Here is a 20,620-nt window from a genome sequence, read left to right as displayed (position 1 = left end):
AAAGCAGAAGTGTGAATCAGCAATGAGGATAACTCTGATCTCCTCTTTCCTAAGGTGTGGACGATATGTTAGATTTGGCACTGGCAGCTTCACATGAGAAGAAAGGAGGAGCCAGCAGACAGCCTAATTCTGTTCCAGAATGCTAGGGACAAAGCAAGCAGGTCATAAGTGACCACTTAGAAACTCTTACAGTCCACCTTTTTTTTTTTTCTTTTTTTCTTTTTTTTTTGATGCCTTGAAGCGATGATTGTAAGGAAACTCGGTTGTTTAACTTGGTGGTTATAGTGGAGCATTTAAATGAGATTTTCCAGACGTGTCCCACGGGGGTGTGAAGCCTGTGCAAGTTGTGGTACTACCCTGTGGCTCCATCTGCACCTGGGAAGAGTCACCTTGCAGGAGATCCCAGCTCCCACCTTGGTGGGCCAGAGTGGAGCAGGATGTGGCAGCAGACACTGCTGTGAGTGAATCAAGGCTGTCTTTGGGTCAAAAGAAGCCCTGTAGTCTTGTACCTGATAATTGAGAAGTTTAGCATACTGAGTCCTTGTGCTCGTGAGAATGTCAGAGCAGGTGTGGAGAGAAAAATGCTTTAGCAAGTTCAGTTTCCTTTATTGTGTTTCAGTAAGTTCTTATTATGGTTAGTTCGCGCAGTCCTGGAATGATAAGTGAGAGATAGTATCAGTGCTTGCTATTATCTTAAACCTAGGTGTGGAGGTTTGGTTCTCATAGCCACTTGTTCAGTCAAAAGGGATTGTGAGCAGGACTGGAGTAGCTCTCTGCAAGTAAAGACAGGACCCCAAAATTTGCTTGTGGAAAACGTGTTGTCATGTAGTTTATGCAGGGTACAACAGTGGAGAAAATTTGTCCTGCTCAGGTGGGGAATTAAATGAAGAGCAAAGCAGATAAGTTATCATTACAAACCTGTGCTGCATTACCGTGGCAGGATCCTGTGGGTTGTCTTGGTGTGGCTGTAGGAGTTGGCAGGAAGAGGTTAATGCAAGTCAGGAATTTGGAAGTAGATCCCTGCAGCTGTATCACCTTCCACAGCAAAAGCCAGTATCAGTGCCACAGGGAAGTGACACCAGCCTGAAGAGGCAGCTATCGTCTCTGCTGATGGCTCCTTCCCACCTGGTTAACAGGGCAGCGTAGTGTTAATTAATATTTCTGGCATGTCGTAGCTTGGTGACTTTATCAGCTCCTGCAGTGTCATTGGAAGGCTGGGTCTCAGCTCTAAGGCTGTGCCCTAGGTGTGAAATTTCCAGTGGTAATTACAAATGTAAAATCTTGGGGGGTGGGATTGAGCTAGATTTGTGCTCCTGATAGATCCCTCAGGAAAGCCAGCTTTCAAAGGAGCTCTGTGATGGACCCTGCCTTCTGGTACATTTTGATTTTATTTTCTTAATGTCGCATTTCAGATTGGAAACTGTTCATTTTTAGTGGAAGACTGTGTTTTTGGTGACCAGGCTGCCTGGGTGGAAGTGCTTTTATTATTACTGCTTTCGAGCCATGTTAGAAATAGTACGGTTTGGAGAACTTTATGCCTAATGTAGTGACCACTGGAATAAGCCTGTAGGAAAGGTAAGCTGTCTCTCCCCTCACAGGTGTTTAAGCCAGCTTTAGGTCAATTCTAAACTCTTTTTTTATGGGGACGAAAGATGGACTATGGCTACACAGCACTGGCTGCACAAAGAAACAAAATGCAATGGTATGAGTATCTTGGGTGTCTGGGGCAACAAGCCTTGCTCTGAGAGCAGTGCCCTTCTGCAGGGGAGCTCCTTGGCTGTGTAACCCTTTGATCTGCAATGATGCCACTGGGTTTGGTTTGGGTTCCAGTTTATTATAAAGAGAGAGACACAGTTTCAGTTTTAAAGTGGTCAGTGATAACCAGCTTTGATAATACGGGGATCTGTATGCATAGGTTAGTTCCTGTCCAGCCTGAAGAACAGCAGGAAAATTCTCCTGTTTTACTATTCTGAAGCAGGGCTTCCCCACAGGTTTTCCTGCAAGACAGTTTTATCCCCAAATCCCTGCCTATGCCCAGGGATAAGTGGGGAGGTCCCACTGCGAACTGACAAGTTCGCAGAAGTTGCTGAAGTGCTGTCCTGCATTAGGGCAGTGAGATCTTCTGCTACGCCCAGGATCCTCTGAAGTTATGTGGGTGCCCTTTAAAAAGACAGTTTCAACAGCTGTCTTCCTTTTTGGTAGATTTACCTTTTAAAGGATTTCAGTCTCTGGCGAGCAGTGACCTGCATAGCTACAGGCAGTGATTACTGAGCTGAAGGACATCCTACTTTGCCTACCAAATTGGTCACTGGCGTTTCTTGTCATGGTAATTTCTGTTAAAGGTGAAAGGGGGGAAGGCTGAATTTCATTCCAGATGAAATGGGTCTGGTTTACGTGGATTTTTTTTTTCCACACTCTCTGATCCACTGAAGTTGCAAATACATTCATATTCCTGTGGCAAATTTTGCTTGATTTTCTGCCATCTGCAACTGTTTCAAAGCCTGTGTGTGTCACAGCGTACTTCAGCCGTCTGGCTTTGGTGAACACATGAGCACAAGCTAAATGTTTGGAAGCCCTGTAAGATTTGCAAAGAGTTTTTAAGTGATCTGAAATGAAGTGTTTTGAATTTGCATTTGTGTGATAGTGATAGCTGGGCCTTTATTCTTTCCAATGTAAAGATTCCTGCAACCACATCTGAACGGTAGGCTCAGTTCTAGGGCTTTTTAGCTATCTGAAACAGAGATGGTAGCTGAGTATTGGTGAAAGTCTTCTCAGTCTAGAAAAAAATTCAAATGTGCAGTTATTAAATAAGATCTTGCCAACTAATTGAGTGTATAATTTAGGGATTTAACTTGGAGGAAATGACTTGGGTAAGTGTTGTAACTAACATGTCCAGGTTCTTCATTAAAATGGATGTTTGTAGCAAATCACTTGCTAGACTTAGATTTGTCCACTTATAAAACCAACTGGTTACATTTAAACTCTCTACACATCCCCTTGTAGCACAGACCTGATTGAGAATCACAGCAAGACAAGGCTACTCAGAGCTGCCTCATCATTCTTGCGCTTTCCAGAAGTAAAAACCTACAATTATATTGCAGAAATTGTGGAATGACACAGAGGCGCTGTTATTTACTCCTAGTCCTAAATATTGCTGCAGGGGATGGGGAATCTGTGTTTCATGCACTTCCTTTGGACAGGGGCTGATGAGGTGAGTACAGTCAGAAGTGAAAACCACGTTTCAGTGACCACGTGTGTTGTCTGTTAATTTTATTGCATGTAAACTATCTAACTTTGCCTCCACACTTTTTAAATTGTTGCCTAGATGATGTGTAACAAACTTGTGGAAGAAGGTTTTGCAGAAGGCTCTTGAATAGTTTTGCCTATGAAGGCTGAACTTCAAAAACACCCAAGAACTTGAAAAAAGCATTCAAACCTTTCACTCCCGTTCTCTCCCAGTCCTGATATTAAAAAAACCCATGATATGAAATATAAGATTTTGAGGAAAACTTAACAGACAGTCTTTGTGAAAGAATTTCTTTCAGAATGAACAGTTTAACATTCTGTTTTGTTTTCCCTGTTCCAAAGGGCTATTCAGGACAGTGTGGCGACTCCATCTTTGCTGCTATGTAGACTGTTGCCGTGGCTCGAGATTAACTCAGGACTAAGAAATTTCTCATTGTTAGAGAAATAAACCAGATTTTGATAATCCCATAGCTACTGAAGACAGCATTTTATCCTAAATTCCTGCTTTCTCTTTCAAAAAGCTCTGAAATTTCTGCTACGTCTTCAAAATTTCCAGAAATTTGCCTTTTCAGGTTATGGGGTTTGGTACTTCTGAAGATAGAGAAGGCAAGTTAAAAGAGCGCTGGGTAAGGTATTTCTGCTAATATGGTCAGTGTTGGTACAGTTGAAAAAGTAAGCATTTAGATTGGATTTGGCTCCTCACTGAAATAACTGAATATTCACAGCTCTGAGCTGTTGCCTCAGTTTCTTTGTAGTCTGATCTTTTCAGTTTCTATTTAGATTATGTTTGTAATATTTGTTGTTTAACTGTGTGTGTAAGAAAGGTAATTTTAAATCAAACAAATCTCTAGGCTTTGGAGCATAATTTTGTTTCAAAAAGGGCAATTCTGTGCACTTTTTGTGGCTCTGAAATGGCAAAGTAAACAAAGCTTGTAAACAGGTATTTTCACATGGGACAGTAAGGTATGTTGAATGCCCTGAGGGTGATTTTTTGACAGAACTGGAACAGTAAAATGATTTGTGTGATGTTCTTAACTGGTGTAAATCGGGTAGTTCTGCGAATCTGGAAATGCAGGCATTTGTGCTTACACAGGAACTGGCCCTTTTGTGTTTCTACATTGAATGTCTCAAACAAGCGAAATGCCACAGACCATCCCAATGTCTCGTAGGCATGTTGTAACCACATAGGAGTACAAGCTCCTATTCAAAATATTTTTCCTGTCCAAGAGCCCTATTCAAATTGATTGTGGGTTTTGCCATTAACTTCTGTGGAAAGTGGGGCAATAAAAAAAGACTACGGACAGAGATGAAAGTGGTGATAAAAAGCCAGAACAATGGTAGGCTTTCATTCCTGAGTTCTTTCTCCAATCTGTTTTGTTATTTCCTCCTCATTCCTAATTTCTTCAGTTTTTCTGTTTTCTGTTTGGTACGTGCTTTGACTCTTAAGGTGGATGGAATGCTACCTAAGGAAAAATGGTGAAGAAAATCAAATTACAGGTTTGCAACATGCTTCACAAAATCCCTATTTCCTATTCCCTATACTAAACTACTCTTCTGTGATATCCCAGCGCAGGATGTGGGGTTTGGTAGGTGCATCCCTTCTGCTCTGAGTTTAGTGTAGGGATTCATTGAAAGAGTATTTTATCACTAACAGCTCTGAATGTCTTTTTGTTCCTGTTTAAGTTGAATTGAGAAGTACTAAGTATCAGCTATTAAGTAGCAGGGTATGACAATGACGTATTGTTTTTCCTTATGTGAAAATGAATTATCTTCATTGAACAGACAGGTTTGTGAAAATTGTTAAGCCAAATATTGGGAGTTAGTCTCTGTTAACTTTAAGAGCTGTGGTGAAGGAGATAGAATAAAATAAATAAGGTGGTTTAGAATCTATTTTGCTCTTCCCACAATAAATCAAATCTGGAATTTCATTTGGACATTCGTATCTGGGTCTGGCAGGTAACGGTCCTTTTCCCAGCATCATTGTCCAAGTGAAGTGACGTAACAACTACAAAGCTGAAAATTAGTCCTTTCAGAGTACAGGGTTGTTCGTGGAGAGAGTAAGAACTCGTGAGTTTCTACATTTCTGCAGTTCTGCAGTTCAGTCCAACAAGGATAAGGTGGTGGCCTGGCGTGCAGAGGCAGAGTATAACATGCATGATGGGAGCAGGGGTGCTTTGGGGAGGAGGGCCTTACTCTTAACACAGCTTTGAACACGTAATTTCATTCATGTCCTCTACACGGTTAGCACCCAAAGTAATTCTGGCCCTACTGTCCTCAGTGATAGCCTGAATGTAATTAAGGATGGCATGTGAGTCAAAAATTGCTTGGTGCTCCTAAAAATGCATATAGCTGAATCCTTGCGTTTCTTTCAGAGGAGAAAAGAGGAATGGTGACCACTCATGCTTGTGACTTTTGATGTGGAGCCTAAGGTCACGATGGCCGGGAGAGCCCATGCTAACACAAAAGACCTTATACTGCTGCTGGAACGAGGTTGTCCTGGGCTGAGAGCCTCCTTTGTTGAAAGAGAACTACTGTAGCCAAACTAATATTAACCAGTCTTGTAGCCATGCTGAATGCCCCACTGTTTCACTTAGAAAGAAGCTTAAAGAAAAAGGCCCTTCAGTTTTGGAGGGGCACAGTACAGTTAAGCAGACGCGCGGGCGGTCACTGTGGCATAGTCTAGGGGCCACGTTTGTGGCTTTGCAAAGGTCTTGTGAAAGCTCTGCCATTACCGAGTGGCCTTTTCACGGGATAACTGGAAATGCTGATAATTCCGTGTTCAATGAAGCTTGGTTTGTTCATAAAAAAATATGAGCAGGAACTCTTGAAAGCTCAAGGCCCAGTTGGCACCTACACAACAGACGTAGGCCTGACCTGATCTGTTTTCTGTTTGGCTTGTAATCGGTAGAATGTGCAATCCTGCCTTATTTGTAGTAAAACTGTATTAAGGTTGTTGGGAGAGGCAGGAGATCCCAAATATGATTTCCCATTTGCAGGTTTTGAATACTTCTGTGTTAGCAAAAAGAAAAAGTATCATGCCAAATGACAATGTGCAGGAATTGTTTCTGTTACCCCTTGCAGAGTCCACAAACATCTTGGATACTGCCCAAATGTCCAGGCATGTGTTTCTGCGGGTTGGTTTGGGTTTGGGGTTGGTTCTGTAAGTTTTCTTCTCTGAATTAGTTCTGTCATGTAGAATAGCCAGAGAATTACGTACCAAAGAGACAGTGAAGACAGGGTGGTGGCAACATAAAAACATTATCTGTATCACCACAGCACTCTAATCACAACAAGAGGTGGCCTTGTGCCTGCAAAGATTAAACAAAACAATGCGTTGTTACAAGAGATTAGGAGTTTATCTGAACGAAATAAACGCTAGCTGCCCAGATTTTTCTTGGAAAAAACCCCTATGGTTTAATAAAGACACTTAAATTTAACTTAATGGCTTGGCAAACTCTTCAGAAAACCAGTCAATCCGCAGAGCCCACTTCTCAGATAATCTAAACCAGGGCAGCCCCACGAAAGGCAATGAAACTTACAACAGTACCATGCTGAGGGACTCACTCGTGGGATTTTGTCTCTCAAGTGCACGCCTGCTCCTGCACTCTTCTCAAATGACAACTCTCCTCTGTTTCAGGTTAGGAGAAACAGCTTCTCCACACTGATACCATATGTTGGGTTCAGTCTTCCCCTTCCAAAAACCCCAAAAGTCCAGTTCTTTATGTTAATTTTGTCCACGCAGTGTTTCCAGTTTTTTGAAAATATGGTCTGATTATGATTTGGTTCCAGGAAAAAAGGAAAGTGAAAACATGGCTGTCTCACCTGTAGCCAACTATCTATGGTTAGCTTTGTGTAGTGATTAATTGTGCGTCTAGTTTAGTGTCTTTCCACAGTTATTTCCAGGGAAACTCTGCTAGTGCAGCAGCCATTTTTTTCAGGGTGTGTTCGTCTTTTCAGCTTTTGCAGATTGTCTGGCAATATAATGAAGGAGACTGCTCTGAAATTGCAGATGTACTTCAATTACAATTTAACATGAGTAGCAGCCATTATGGAATGGCAATTAAGTAAGGCTCTGAATAAACAGGGGAGGTGTCTAGAAACATCAGATGTTGGTTGTGTTCTGAACTCCTGACCTTTCTGTTATTCTCATGCATGGGGAGTTAAATAATTTGCATTAACCCTACCTTGAAATGCTAAGTGTCTCAGTTGTTTCAATAACAATAATTCCTTGGGCCAGTGATGTCTTCATCCACGGTGCAGATGAGTGCTCCCACTTGCACCGCAGTGCTAGGGGGGCTGCTGACAGAAGCCGCGGGGTACACGTTGGTGTTTCCTTTGAGTGGATGAAGTCTAATTGGATCGAGGCTCTAATCCTGAGCCCAAAGGAGAAGGAAAGGGTTATTGGGAACTGTCTTAGCTGTTGCTGCGGGAACTATATTTCCTTCCTCAGAGGTGAATTGTGCCCTGTTCCCTCTCTGCATCTTCTCAGGCTTTATTCACCCTGTGGGGTGTGAGTTGCATTTTATCCTCACAGGAAGGTGTGTTTCACTTCTAGCACAAGGAAGTTATTTTAGAAAATTGGCGATGCCCAAAGACAGTTTCCTGACTGTTCCCTAGGTGACGTTCTGGCTGCTGTCACTTCTACAGGTGCACTGCTAATCCATCAGCCTCTAATAGCAGGTTATGTGCTGGTTGCATCTGGACGTGATTGTTCATAGCTGTTGCCTAAGTCCTTACGGAAGGAGTTCATAGAGCAAGACATGGAAGTTACGGCACTGTTTTTCCAGAAATACACTGCTGTTCACATATTATTAAATCATCCTCTCTCGTCTCTCTGCCAAAGTAAATAACTTAATAATGATGCCTTATAGAGTATATTATAAAATCCCCATGGTATAAATCATTATTTTCTGAACATTTACTCTTAGCAGACGAGTTGCACTTGCATTTGCCAGCACATTGATGCTAATGATGCTCTGTGCTACTTGAAAGATGCTTATGTATCCTCTGTGCCCAGGGCTAGTCATGTTCCAGCCAGTTCCTCACTGCAGAGTGCTTATTTTCTAAATAAAAACAGCCACAAGTTGTCCTGGAGAACAGACAACGCTTAAGGACAGCTAATATGTGAAATCTTCAGCCTGGCATTTCCCTGGCACCAGCTGTAGGTCGCTGTGGACTTCATAGGCAGAAGCATATTCATGGAGCTTTTTCTTATGCATAAACATCTTGTGTATTTGAGTGAGTCCGAAATGTGCTCATAAGTTTGGAGACCTGAAAATGAGTGAGTTGTCATGTCTCAGGCTTCAGGAACGCACAAAAACAGCATAGGCAATCTGCATAAAATGGCATAAATGCATTTTCCTGCCTGTGTACACGTGTGTATCTATGTGATTGGCTGTAAGGTGAGATGGGTGTAAGTGCACAGTCTCAGGAAATTCAAAGAGCCTGATAACGTATGTAAGGCAAATGTGAAATAGTTCTGTGCTTAACCAGTATCTGAAGGATTTTTTAAATGTCATAAATATCACATTAACAGACAATTGGGAGCATTAATTGGACACTTAGCTATCCAAAGTTCTTGAGCTCTGTGTTTGCTTTATTAGTTGCTCTATTTCATGGTCTGTTTTATTAAAAATAACGGAACACCCCACCCCCACTGTTCAACATTTTGAGGGAGGGGAAAGCCCAGAATAGCGATCCCATGTGCAATGTGATTAAGGAGGCATTAGTGCAAGTAGGTTGATCAGGTGTGTTTGGGCGCTACACTGAGCTGGTGATGTTTGGCATGTAATTTTCTTGGTGTGCTAAAAATGAAAGAAAGTAAGTGAAATTATTGGGAGTTCTCATGGAAACTGCAACAGAATCTGCACCTTTGTACCCATGTAGAGCTTTTCAGTTGGCGTAGTCAATGCATTGCACAGTGATAGAATCACAGAAGGTTAAGGTTGGAAAAGACCTCAGGGATCATCAAGTCCAACAGAATGACTCACAAGTCCACTTTAAGACTAGGAAAACAAGAGGTGTTTCTGGATGAAGATACACATTTAAGATGTTCAAAGTATAATTTTAACCAGCTTAATTCCTTCAAATTTGCGTCGCCTTTTAAATCTCGGAGAGATCTGAGAAAGTTTCAAACAAAGGGGTTTTTTTCTGGTAATGCTTTGAAAGTTATTACATGGCCAGGAAATACTATATTGGAAAGGTATCTTTTTTTCCCCTACTCTTGCATAACTCCAAAGGCTAAAATGAGTTTGCTTAAACATGCTACGTTGTCCCACAAAAGCAGATCAGTAAATGACCTTTGGATTGGAATCAAACAGCCCAGCAGGAAAATTTTGAGGTGAGGAATTAGAATGTATGTGCAACTTGTTTGTACCTCAGAAGTCCCAAGAAAGCAGGTATGACATGGAAAGAAAGATCTATTATTATTATTATTTTTAATTACCACATGGATTTCTTAAAAAAGAATCTTAATACACAGAGCAACTGACTGGAATGTGTGTGTTAAAGTTTACATTGGGGTTCAGTTTTCTGGAGCTTTTCTTAAGCAAGTTAACAGGTAAAGGCATCAGTTCTGCCAATCTCAAAAGACAACAACTCCGGGACTTCAGCTGGAGCTCCGCATGATGGGTTTGCAGATTAGAGCCAGAGAAGATTAGGGATTTTTCCTCTAATACTTCTTATTAGCAGTTTGTTTCAAGTCTCATTAAAATTCATTCATTTTAAAACTCACTTCTTAGAAGTAACTGCATGTTGTAAATACCATGGTTCCTTCAGTTATACAAGTAGTTTTTATTGTCATCTACAGTATTTTCATTGCTGCTACTCATTCAGCTCTCACCTTTGGGATTTGGATTAGATCTCAGGCCTGCTGAGCCATGGTTTATCAGTGGTGTTACTGCTTTTATTCGGCAACCTGTCAGTACAACCTAGTGTGGCTGACTCTACAATAGAACGTGCAATTAACAATAGTAAATTATTGCGTGACCATGGAAACTGGGTAAACTAAACACATTGTTCAGCAAGGCTCTGAAATCAGCTATTATTAATCCCTGATCAACACAGTGGTTGTTTAAATACATGTTCTTCCATTTAAAATATTTCTGTGATAATGAAAATTGTAATTTAACAGCAATTAATTACAATGATAACATCTCTTAGCACCAAGATTTAATATTTTGAAAGGATTTAAATACATTCATCATAGATTTATTTATTTTCTATTCATGCTTTTCTGTCATTAAAGTTAAATCAATTAAAACATGAAATCCACAAAGGTTTGGCATTTCTTTCATCTATTCTCCTTACTGATTGCAGTGAGTTTTTCAAGAAGCATGGTCAAAACATAGCACAGCTTTGACTTTTCTCTCCATGTGATGTCTCAACTTGTGTCTCAGATGAAAGAAGAGATCTCACAGCTCTCTGAAATCCCTCGATGGGGTTCCATAGGAATACTAGCAGTTCAGTCTTCTGGTCTATTCTTGGTTAAGCTTGCTAAATTTCATAGAATCACAGAATACCTTGGGTTGGAAGAGGAATTTATTTGGTCCAGCACATCTGCTCGAAGCAGGGTCAACTTCAACATTAGATCAGGTTGTTTAGGGATTTGTCCTGTTGAGATTTGAATATCCCTAAGGATGGAGATCCCACTGCCTGTGGGAGTCTAGTGTCTGAACACCCTCATGGTGACAGCTTTCTTCTTGCTGTCCCCTCAGAATTTCCCTTGCTTGGTTACACCCAACCTTGCACCCCAGCAGGTCACCTTCCTCCAAGGATGGTGCATGCCACAGTGCCTGGGTTTGCTCTGTAAAAGATGGGTTTCAGCATCCATTTTTCCGTCTTCACAGTGAATGCCAAGTCCTGATGCCCATCCCTTACTGACTCATATCTGCTTAAGAGTTACAATTTCATATTTCCAGATAGCAAGAGGAGGAGGATCCTGGTCTGGTCACGTAGTTGGATTGTAGAAATAGCAGATTGCCAGTAGTCTTGTGTGAGAAACTGTTGCATTACCTGCAGCTGTGGAGGAGTGGGGGGAGTGCTGAAAGGAGAAGAGAACAACAGAAATTGTTAAAAAAACCCCCCCACAACCTCTTCCTACCCTTGTTTTTCCTCCTAGAGACAAGTGGTAATCTGCTGTAAAACCTCTTCCATTCTGCTGGGTTTACTGGACACGGGAAGAAATGAAATGGACCGTGTGTAGTGAAGTACCTGGCATGTTCTCTGCCTGTGCCACACCTTGCTCTCACCCTTACTAACGCTGCTAATTGGACAGTGGCTTGGGCAAGTATGGAAAATAACAGCACTGCCCCGTCCCCCACCCGCCCCCCCAAAGACCCTGGCACTTCCCTGCATTATGCTCATAGTGTTTTTTAAAGGAAGCTGCAAAGACCCCGCAAGCTGGTGTGTACTTGAAATGGTGCAGTGACCTCAGGTTCTTATTGTTCTTCTGTGGGAATGTCACAGTCGGTGTCCTGAGAGAGCCTGATGCTTTTTTCCATGCTCCTCTTTGTTAAGTGACTTGTCTGTTACGCAATAGGAAAAAAATGGCAGCAAGTGTAAACCACTAACATCAAATTGGCCATGAGGCGTTTGTGTCCTTTGACAACACCAAGGTATTCTTCATGCTGGTTTTTAAAGGAGGTCCATTTGAACTCTCTACTGCACGCTCATTAGCCCATAAAGTTATTCCTTCATTCAACTTGTTCTTTTGCTGTTTTGCTGTAAAAATGGTTGTGTAACATCTTTCTCCAAACACAGTTTGGGGGTCAGGCCTTGGTCCTCTTGAACGTTTTTCTCCTAATGGACTTCAGTAATGTGAGAGGTTATATTTAAACCAGGGCAGCTGGTGTTGTTCAAAGCTGAAGATGGGTGTAGGCCTTGCTAAGAACAGCACCTAGAAGTGTTAAACCATTTTAATCGTCCTCCAGAACGGTTGCATTTTTGTAGCTGCTTTGCATTTTGGACAGAAGAACAGTAAGTCATCTGGTTGTCCTAGAATACCAGAAGAAAAAAGCCGCATGGTTAATGTTTATGAACTGGGCTGTGTGATGGGGTGTTTTCCACTGCAGGGAGCTGGGCATGGTGCGGGAGATATTTACACAACTTTGTGTTCCCATTTTCCTGAGGTTAAACAAGCAGTTCATGGAGCTTGCACCAGCGTAGGGAGAACTGCATCCATATTCTCTCTAAATCTGCTTAAATATGTGATCTTTGTCTTCTGAATTAGAAAGAAAGAAAAAAAAAAAAGGCTGAGTTCTTCCACGAGTTTAATCTGTTAAACCCAGATGACTTTTATGTTTCATTTATTTGCACTGAGACTTTGCAACAACTTTTTGCAGATGAACATGATTATTCTTCTACATGAATCCAAAGCTGGCTTTTGGGAGGTTTATTTTTGTATTGCTGACAATAAAATGCCATAAACTCTGTGTAAAAATAAAGACAATGAAGGGACCTGCCCTTCCACACCCTGTAATGCTTGGCTGGCTACCGGACATTGTTCTGTGCATCTTTTTATTGTGTCAGTGCGGTTTAGTGACATCAAAGTGAGCAAGCAGCAGAACTGGGTTTTTTTCCACATGCTGCATTATGTAGCTTTCCCTTTTTTCTTTTCAGAGCATTTTGAGCGGTGAAAGTAGTCACATGCTGTAATGTTTAATAGAAACGGGTAGATATTTAGTAGGATTTAGAAGCTGGCCTGTGCATCCTAGTACAAGAGAATGGGTTGCTGAACACACCTCTGACTGCTGAGCAATAGTCTCTATGTAGCAGAGTGAGGAAAGCAGCAAGGATTTTGCTCCTGATGAAAATCACCAGCTAAACACAGCATGAACAAAATCACCTTGTTGTTTTGTCATCTTTCTCATTTGCATCCAAGTTCTTGTCCAAGTCATGTTTGAGCATGTACGAGCTGTGGCGTAATCTCACAATTTTTGGTGGGGATGTCACTCCACGGTTTACTTTGTGCCATAAAATAACCATAACAAATACATTCTTCTTGCATCAGCTGCAGTCATTCCTCCACGTTAAACTGTCTGCAAGGTTGAAGTAAAAATGAAGGAGGTGCCTGTTTTTTGAAGTTCCCCTGTTGTTTCTAAGCATTGGGCCCATGTGTATCATGCTCTCTATGTAAGATGTGTGTAAGTTCCTGCAGGTTTCATTCCAGTTTGTTGCTTGCCTCTGCATATGTGTGTTAGGGACTTTGGTTTTCTACATCAAGCTCCTTTATCTTCCATTTTCATCAATGCCTGTTTTCAATCCTGACGCATTGTCTGCAGCTGGAGAAAAGCAGCACCCACTGTTCAGTTTTATTGCCCTACTACTACAGGGGAGATCATGATCGGACACTTGAATGTTAAGAGAAACTGATTTTGTTTCCTTTTCTCTGCAGGCACCTAATAGTCCTCCTGACTGAGTGGTCCTTCCTCCTTCCATCATTTTCTTCCCTGTTGATTGATTAAAATATATTTTAATTTAGACTCTCTGTGCCTGACTGTGCTGCTGATGCGTTTTTCTCTCTGGACTTCTTACTGCCACATGTACTAACGGGGACCATGTGCAAAGGCCATCATTTTGGGAGTGTTTATCCAAGCAGCTGTTTCTCTTCTCAGCTGGTCTGGTACAGATACAAAGAGGTGCTTTTTTCCCCTCTGGGTTATATTTAGTGTTGCATCAGTTGACTGATCTGTGTTACCATGGAGGGTCCCAGCTGAGGGTGGATCCTCCTAGGCTGTCAGGAGCACCTAGAACCCAGCATCAGCCTCTGCCCCCAGGGCTGGAATTTGTGAAATTGTGAATGTTACTGACTATTTAACTCCATATCCCTACATGTACAAGAAAACATAATGTGCTATCCTGTGCCCTGAAAACCTCCAGTAACGGGAATGTTTTCCTGTGAAAGGCAACTCTGTGTTCTCTGTGCATGGTTAACCTGGGTTATGATCTGGGGAGTTCTGGGAAGCTGTGAATATTGGGTATCAGCAAAAGTGGTGTGCCTGGAGCAACACTCAGCTGATCTCTGAGTCAGGGTGTTTAGTAATGCTTCATGCAGGGTGCACGCTGGCTGCGTTTGTTGCTATAGTGAAAAAAATAATAATTTTAAGCTGGAAAAATGATGTTCTGGAAACCAAAAAATATGTAAACGTGCAGAGACAGAGCTTCTGGAGTTAGAGATTAAAACTCATCCTTAATTTCCATCTTTCCTTTTGTGCTTTAATTTGCCTGTTTTATTCAGCAGCGCTTCAGCTCCTTTGCAAGCACCCCTTCGCTGTTTATCTTTTGGGGTGCGGAGGCCTTTGCCATCTGGGGCTGGCAGGAGCTGGTGCACACTGAAAGTTGTTTTACCTGTGCTGGGCTGGCAGCAGCGCACGCCAAACATGTTTGCTATTCAGTTTGAAACTGATTCAAGGTCAGTTTGTTGAAAATGTGGTTTGACCGGTATGGAAGGGAGCAGATTGTATTCAAGCTGTTTTTAGAAAACAGGCGGCCGCACAGGTAACCTTTGCCACAGCAGCAGTCGTGTGAAAGGACAGGGGCTGATAATGTTTTCTGGCACGTGGGAACAGCAGAGGGGTCATGGGGGCCCCACATTTTGCTCAGCTGGCTCCTGCAGCCGTGCATTTTCCAGGCAGTTATGAAGACAAATTCAGCATTATTCTGGCACAGCCCTATTGAGTTCTCTCAGCAGAGCTGAGCGTGGGACAGAGGGAGGATCTTGTATGTGACCCCCCTGCTGCTGTCCCACCTGGGGGATTCATTTCTCTTTCTTTTAGAAAGTTGACTACATTTTTGTCAAGATTCTTTCTGATCAAATTAGTAGAGGAAGAAGTGACTTTTCAAGAGGGGAGAGGGCTAGATGCCTGCCTGTGGTCCAGTCCATCGCTGGTTTACATGAATTTCAGTGCACAAACTCTAGTTTATTTACTAAACTCCTAAACAAAGTCAGTCCTTGATTTATCGCAAACACAGAGCTGGGGTTTGCAAGCTGCTGTATGTTAGTAGTATTGTTGTGGGGGTTTCCGCATAAAGGAAATTTCCTTCCCGGTGTTGCTTCAAGATAAGTTGGATTCTCTATTATCAATACTGCTGTTAGAGTGGCTTCCGTTTTCCTGCTGCGCATGTTTTGCATATTGCAGATTTCTCTTTACCCTTGGGAAATGTTTTCACAAGCTGTAGGACACTTGGAGCTCCACCCGTATCCTCTAGTTTTAATTAATCTTCAAAGTCTAAAACTGTGTTTTTGAAAGTATGAAGGACATTTGTCAAAACGATCACATGAGATTCATAAATAGTGCTTTCAGGGCTGCCCATCGCTGATGTTAAATCACTGGTATCTCATGGATGCACCTGGCTCTTAGTGTGCAGGTTTTTGCACAGTGCTGTATGTTAAAAGAGTCATAGTTGTGTGCTTAGCCGAATTGTCAGAGCTGTAAGTACTGCTTTTCTGTATGTATGCTTCTTTCTCTGGAAGATACTACCAAAATTCATTGGTTTTGATTTCTGCATGTTTTTACCTGAAACCCCAGAGCAGAAAAATACAGTTTATTGGTTTGAAAGGGTTAGTAAAAGTCTTGCAAAAACCTGCAGTCATTGTGAAACACCATGTAGAAATAATCAGGAGACGTTTTAACATGACCATCCCCAGCCACACCACTTTCCTAACGGGCTTGTTTTGCTTTCCCACGTTGTGGGAGTGCAACAGGAGTTAAGTGATGCAGGGGTAAGAGCGGCGGCGCCTTCTCCCTTCTGGTCTTTCTGTCACTAATAGTGTCAGTGGTATTGGAGAGCTGCATTCTGCCTGTGCCAAGTGCATGATAAAGAGCATCCTTCCTGGGTGACCAGCCCGTTAGGAGACTGAAGGAGCTGCTGTGTCCCTTCAGTGGCATTTTCCTGAGATATGTTGCTGGTTGTCCCAAAAAGCTGGCAGTGAGCGCGTGGAAGCCTGGCTCTTGCATGGCGTCACAAGGTTTTCCCACGGGGCTGGAGCCTGCACCCAGACCAGCCAGGGGTCTCACTGATTTTGGCCATTCCTACTGTGAATTGGAGGGAGGAGGAGAGACGGGAAGAAAATGAAAAGCCATTAACGGCTACAGCAATGAAGTTGCTCAAACACCTGAAGAGCTGACAAGTAGGCTCAGAATGTGGAATTAGTGCCAAAACCATTGCAGCTGTGGTCTCAGTAGAGATTTTCACGCTATTTTTGTCTAGGGAGGAGGACAGTGCCGCAGAGGATGGGTGGGGATCAGGTGAGAGGAGCGAAGATGAGAGCGAGCACAGGGCGGGTGCAGGGGTGAGGAGCCAGAAAAACCAACGGAGCCCTTCAGCCTCTCAGCATAAACAGGAAACAGAGGACCACAGAGAGCGAGACAGAGGAAACGGGAAGGCAGAAGGGGAGAGGCAGCAACTGCGTTTGAACTAGGCTAAAGAAACATGCATAACAGCACCGAGCATCAGCTACTGAAGCCCAGCGGGCCTCCAGCAGGATGGGGAGAGCCTGTGGGCTGTGACCCCATCTGCTCCCTCACTAATTCGGTGCTGAGGCAATGCAGAAGAAATGAAGTCACTGGGACTTTCTCAGGGCCTTGTCCCTCAATCCCCACCGCCTGAAAAAAGCACTTTCACGTCCTCTTTTAGGGCTACCGGTTGTGCTGGGGTAGGGAAGCCTTTCTGGGAGAGTGACCCTTGGGCCACATCAGCACCATCCGCAGAAGGGACCCGTCTTCCCCCTCCTGAAAGGGATGGCTGGAGCTGGCTGATCTGTTGGCTTCCTTTGACTTGCTTTCAACAACAGAACATCCTAAGCTGGTATGAATGAATACAACAGCAGCAAAGTTTTCACAACCTGACTTAGCATTTCCCATGTCATGTCTTTAATCTGTTCAAAATTAGGTTCTGACGCTTCATCTTCTTTTACAAAAACCACATGGATGTCCTTTTCCTGCCTGTTACTTCTGTCGTGATCCCAGTTTGGGAGGATTGTTGGTAACCATAACTTTTGATCAAAGATTTTTAATGGATGGTGTCATTATGATATTTGATAGCTTTTTTTTGTTTTACATAATATTTTCTACATCCAGCTCTATTTTTAGGATCCTGTACATCTGTACTTCTCTTAGGAATGAATGTAACTGCAGGGATCTCTTAATGTTGTACTTCTGTATAGAGACTACCCTGGTTAAATAAACAAACTTGCTGAGCTGTTTTGGGGCTTGATCAAGCTGGTGAAGGCAGATGTGGTAATTTCTGTTGGAATTTTCTTTAAAAAGCACCAACTCTTGCAAGGTTTCTCTTCTGTGACTCGTTTCAAAAAAATACTTCAACTAAAAACATGGATTACTAGACCAGCAGATAAGCAGGTGCAGCATTGCCTGGAACTTGCTATACATAGTTCTTAAAATATATATTTAAGATTAGTAGACACTATATTTAAATCATTACTTTGACAGACAACTATTTCCACTGGTCAGATGCATTGGGTTTTTCTTCTTTGGTCCAAGATAGAACAAGCTATATTGTTACGCCACTGCTACGAATTGCAACATGGTTAGGAGACACTGCAGCTTTTGACAGCAAAGGTGATATTTATTTTTCTAGTATTGCCTTGCTATGACAAGGTTTGGGCTTTCTAACCAGCTGGCCATTCTCCTGTTCGCACAGTGCTTCTTAACGATGCACCAGGGAGCCCAGAGGTGCTGGCGCTGGGATGTTCTGGCAGCGTGGGGCAGAGCAGGGGGCAGAGGTGTGGGCACCCGAGGGGGCAGACTCTGCCGCTTCTGAGAAACTGCGGTTAGCTCCTCCCTGTGCACTGGAAAGCAAGCCGCAATTTTTGCTAATTTCCTGTTCACTTCCTATATCGTAGCAATCCTCTGCTTCGTTCAGAGTGAGGACAAACGAGTAGCGCAAACTGTCAGTTCATTTAAAGTGTCTTGCTGTTTTATCACAAAACCCTCTTTTTTACATCTTTCCAAGCCCCATTTTTTAATTTCACAGCTTATAGGTAGGTAAAAGCTGTGACGAATGTCAGAGTTTCAGTGCATTATCTCTGGTCACATCCTGCCACATGGTCGGGTAGCAAGAATACATTCAGAAGTATATGGGAGGAACTGAAATCTTAGGGTGGAGTTTATGTAATTGGGCAAACTGCCACTGAAGTGCTGCTCTGCTCTCCCACTCCCTGTCAGATTCCTCCTCCTTGCCACCACTCTATGATTTCTTTTCTTACTGTCTTTTTTTTTCTTGTTTCACAACTTTTTATCCTCTTCAGCCTCAGCTTCTTTGTCATTCCTTGTCACACAATCAGGCTTTTGCTGCTGTCCCCAAGGTCCTGGTGGTGTGGAGGCTGTAACTGGTGATGAACGTGCTGGGATCATGCACCCACCACGCTGCACTGCCGGGAAGGGAGCACATCCTTCCTTTTGAAGAACAGCACCCACTGAAATCTGGGGTAGTCAGATAGAAACTATGCGTTGATCTGCACCATCATTAACGTTTTCTGTTTCAAACAGTGTACTCGAGTTTCGGAGCTGGACGTGTTACGTTTTAGATTAGGATTTACCAGTCTCCATGTCCTGTTTCTGAACATGCCAAGAACTTTAAAGACACCTGATGGGAGGTTTAGATGCTCACCTGCTTGGAAGAGCAGACTGCTTTCAGTCCTATGTCTCATTATGGACTTTGGGGTCCAAGTTGGAGCACCTGTGTTTTGACAGATTTGGTCTGTAGTAGTTCCCAGCTCCATGAAATGACTTTTTTGCTAACAAGGAAGGGCTTCATCCAGAGCATTTGGTAGAAAAATTTGACCACAAGGATGTGTGATATTTTCTGTCTGAGAGTGCTTGGCTTGGCAGATGGCTGTTTAGCAGTTTCTGAATTAATGTGGACAGTATGAGCCAGTGCATTAAAAGAGCTCTTGTAGCCAATATTTTCATGTATAAACAGTTGTGAAAGACTCTGGAAAGGGAAGGTGGAAAAACCCCTTTTTTCTATGGCCTTAAGTAAACACAAGTCTACTTCAAACATGCAGTTATGGAAAAGTTCATAAATGCAGTTACAAATGTTGAATCTGCAAATAAGTATTGTAATGAGAAGGGAAAAAAGTAAATGGGAAGCTTTGGTATCTGCTCTCTGTGTACCTATATTAATCCAAAGTGACTTCTTGTATTCCAGGGGATCTGTTGTGGATTTGTGTGCATATTCGAGAGCAGAAGGTGACCTGTTCTTCCAGTGGTGGAAGATAACTCTTGATCAAGCTACTGGATAGTTTGATCAGTCCAAAGGGGCTTTTACATTGTAGCTCTGCAACAGACCTCTTTACACCTTGAGAAAGCTGCTTATCTGAGCAGCAAGTAAGTCTGCAATCTATAGTTCAGATTTATTCCTTAGATAGTAACTCAGTAAAATTCCCACAGGCATTAGAAAATGTCATAAAAAAGGAAGAAAGGTGAATTTTCAGAGAAACGTCCCAGTTTCTTCAGTGACTCTGCTAAGAAAAGACATACCTTTCATCTAATGTTAGACATGTTTGAACATTACATTTTCACTGTAATTTATTTTGAGTAACATTATGTTGTTTTCCGAACAGATGAACGTGAGGCAGTTCAGAAGAAGACTTTCACAAAGTGGGTTAATTCCCATTTGGCACGTGTATCATGCAGAATTACAGATTTGTACACTGACCTTCGCGATGGAAGGATGCTCATCAAACTTCTGGAAGTTCTTTCAGGAGAGAGACTTGTAAGTGTTTATTAATATACATTGTGGGGTTTTTGTTTTGGTTTTGGGTGGTTTTCTGGTGAATCCTTGGTTCAACTGAAGTACAGCAAAACTGAGTACTGAGGGTTCAGCACTGCAAGTGTCTTTTTATGTATTAAAGGAAAAAAAAAGTATTGCTTCAGCTGGATACAGACACCATTAAAATGTCTTCCTGTTGGTTTCAGTAGGAATCAAAGGAAGTCTCTTTCAAAGGTGAGATGCTGAGTGCTTCTAGCAGCATGCTGCCTGCTCCTGAGTCTGACAGGCACAGAGCACTAAATGCTCTCCAGCCCCTTAGACTGTCTCAGTAGTGGTGAATTAGATGTGCTGAGGAACGTTCCTGGGTGACGTGGCCAGCTGGCCTGTTTCTGTGCTAGTAAACACAGCCGGCGGCTGCAGGTGGCTGCGTGCAGGCTGCCTGCCGGCCCCAGGCCTGGGACGTCCCTTCTCCCGTCCCTGGAGCGTGCTGGGGGCTGTGGAGGACAGCTGGCTGGAGAGGGCTAAGTCAGCCTGGGGAAGCGTTGCAGCAGTTTTAGCCATGGCGTTACTTGCACCCCACAGTTCAGGAATGCTCCTGGGTGTACTTGATTTTACTCAGATAGATAAGGCTGGGATTTTCTTT

At 42.8% G+C, this 20,620-nt stretch overlaps 1 protein-coding gene across 1 annotated transcript in view; it reads left to right on the top strand.

Moving 5' to 3' along the window:
• LOC104470315 (spectrin beta chain, non-erythrocytic 1-like) overlaps positions 1-19,980 on the top strand; it is a gene marked incomplete at its 3' end in the record, with an annotated part of 38,026 nt that extends 18,046 nt beyond the window's left edge. Inside the window, exon 2 of the mRNA XM_010085183.1 lies at positions 19,829-19,980. Within this exon, the coding sequence (XP_010083485.1) occupies positions 19,829-19,980 (152 nt within the window). The remainder of the gene's footprint in view (positions 1-19,828) is intronic.
• Between the last annotated feature and the right edge of the window lie 640 nt (positions 19,981-20,620).

This window comes from Pterocles gutturalis, unplaced genomic scaffold (assembly GCF_000699245.1).
Source record: "Pterocles gutturalis isolate BGI_N339 unplaced genomic scaffold, ASM69924v1 scaffold39975, whole genome shotgun sequence".
Classification (NCBI taxonomy): Eukaryota; Metazoa; Chordata; class Aves; order Pterocliformes; family Pteroclidae; genus Pterocles; species Pterocles gutturalis.
This window is presented reverse-complemented; position numbering and strand designations above follow the sequence as displayed.